The sequence below is a fragment of the Puntigrus tetrazona genome, unplaced genomic scaffold, assembly GCF_018831695.1.
Source record: "Puntigrus tetrazona isolate hp1 unplaced genomic scaffold, ASM1883169v1 S000000201, whole genome shotgun sequence".
NCBI lineage: Eukaryota > Metazoa > Chordata > Actinopteri > Cypriniformes > Cyprinidae > Puntigrus > Puntigrus tetrazona.
Window position 1 is genome coordinate 133 of NW_025047869.1, and position 2,560 is coordinate 2,692.

At 35.4% G+C, this 2,560-nt stretch overlaps 1 protein-coding gene across 1 annotated transcript; it reads right to left on the reverse strand.

Moving 5' to 3' along the window:
• Nucleotides 1–224: 224 nt before the first annotated feature.
• LOC122333167 (regulator of nonsense transcripts 2-like) lies at nt 225–1,760 on the reverse strand (the record flags this gene model as incomplete). Its single annotated transcript, XM_043230670.1, has 4 exons — nt 225–328; nt 498–635; nt 1,345–1,521; nt 1,600–1,760. Coding segments are annotated over 4 exons (580 nt in total), but the record flags the coding sequence as incomplete, so codon positions are not given.
• Between the last annotated feature and the right edge of the window lie 800 nt (nt 1,761–2,560).

Here is a 2,560-nt window from a genome sequence, read left to right on the forward strand (position 1 = left end):
AAATGACTAAAAGTGACAAAAAGTAAATCAATGATAAATCAAATGATTTTTTTTATACAAAACTAAATTAACAGGAAAAATGTAAAATCTAAACATGTAAAAAACAAGTGTTCAATGAAAAAAATGTAAACAACAAAGAAGTTTTATGTTGAAGTACTTAATTGAAACTCTGTGTGTGTGTGTGTGTGTGTGTGTGTGTGTGTGTGTGTGTGTTAACTCTTTACCTTGTCAATCAGATCTCTGTTGATGCAGTTTGGGAGCTGCTGGATGAAAGCATCCACGATGAGTTTGAGATGAGAGCCGGTGCTGGCCTCCTCATCCTCCTGCTCTGTACACACACACACACACACACACACACACACACACACAAATGACATGACAAATCAAACACTGACTTATGATAATATTCAGAATTAAAGGAGAGGAAAAGTTGTGCTGCTGGAAAGATCGTGCCCTTCCTCTTCAGTGTCCTCAGATCATTGAGAAAGTATGGTTACCTTGCTCATCCAGTATCTTTTTGGCCAGTTCTTCACTTTCATTCTCGTCGGCTGTGTCCAGATCGATCGGCTCATCGGTGATGTCCAGCGCTTCCAACTCCATCTCCAACTCCTCAGTGCTGTTTCCCTCTCGTCCTTCTGCACACAAACAACAACAACATAAATACACTTCTGAAAATGATGAAAACACCCATCAAGATAAACGTGAATTTTACTAGAATGAAAATAAGAAGTAAAAATGAACGCTAATTAAAAACTGTAATCATATAAAATTTGCAAAAATGACTAAAACTAAACCAAAAATTGTAAAAGACAACATATGAATAAAAACATTTATAATATGAACACAAACCATAACCTGTATCTCAACCATATTAAAACAACACTGGTGCTAACATTACTACAAATTAAATATAATAAATGCTAAACAGGGGGGAAGAATTTTTTTTTAAATATCTATTCAAAAGCAAATGACTAAAAAGTAGTGCTATCAAAATAGCGGTTACAAAATAAAAGTCTGTATATATGTGCATACCGTGTATATTTATTATGTAAATATAAATACACATAAAGCATATATTTTGACAATATTTACAGGCACTTGCATGTGCGTATATATATATTTTTTCATATAAAGTATAATCAAATATGAATATTAAATATATTTAGATTTGATTATATTTCTAAAATGTAATTTTAGTAAACAAAGGCTAATTCTAAATATTAATCAATCAATCATTTTTATTTATATAGCGCTTTTAACAACACAGGTTGCATCAAAGCCCTGTACAGTGCTTAATTAATGAATACTATGGCAGCGTATAAGCATCAGTAAATCTTTCAGTACCTTTGCCGGTCTGGCCGCTCTTCTCGTTGTCCTTGAAGAGGATAGCGGGTACAAACGCCTTCAGATCCACCAGGTTCTCGTAGAAGTTTCGCGCGTCCTCGTCCTCCCAGATCCCTCCTTCCAGATCATACTCTCCCGGTTTCCCCGGCGTGAAGATATCGATGCCCGGGCCGTGCTCTGCCACACAAATACACAACTAATCAGCACACGCCGAGACAAAGTCTCACACAGACGAAGAGTTTCCTGCTGACGCACCTTCCTGGACGGTTTTGTCCTGAGGAAGCTCCGGCATGTTCTCGTCCAGGAGATCGGCCAGCGTCTGTGTGTTTGCCAGCAGCTTCTGATAGGAGGTGGCGAACTCCTCGTACTGCTTGTGTCTGTCCTCGCTCAGCTCTCCTTTAGAGTGAAGGATGCGCCTGCACACGGACACACAGCATTATTAACATCTCAGAGCGACACACTGCTCAGCTTCAGGATCTGTGAACGAATCGGTTGAGTGAATAATTCAATAACCCTTTCATAAAAGCAGAAGAGACTTGGGACTGAATGAACCACTGAGTCAAATGAATGATTCAATGATTCGCTCATTAAGATTTAAGTAAATGGATTAGTCAGGGATTCGTTTAAAGGGATACTGCACCCCAAAATTTAAATGTTGTCATCAATCCCTTATCCCATGTCGTTCCAAACCTGCAAAAGCTTTTTCATTGTTGAATAAAGTCTTTATTTTTATTTCCTTTGGATACAAAAAGTATTGTTGTTGCTATATAACGCTCAGATTGAATCAGAGATGGCAGATGGAGTTTTCTGATGATGTTTTTCATGCTTTTCTGGACACTGACAGTGTTCATTATGTATCGATGACAAAGTCTCGGCTTTCATCTGAAATATCTTAGAAACTTAGACAAACAAGGATTATCAGGTTTGGAACGACACGAGTAAATAATTAATTTCATTTTCAGTAACATTTGTAGTCTGTATAAATATTAACGACATTTAGTGTTATTTTTGTTATTTTGATTAAATTTTTATATGTTGTTTTTATTTGAGCTGGTTTTAATATTTTTAAAAAGTTTACTTTTATTAATATTTTTAATTAGATTTTATTTTCATATGTTCTGCTTTCATTTTAATTCAGTCGGGTGTTTTGTCTTTTTTTTAATTAATTTTAGTTTATTTTATTATAGTTAACAATATACTATAATAAAAAAAAACT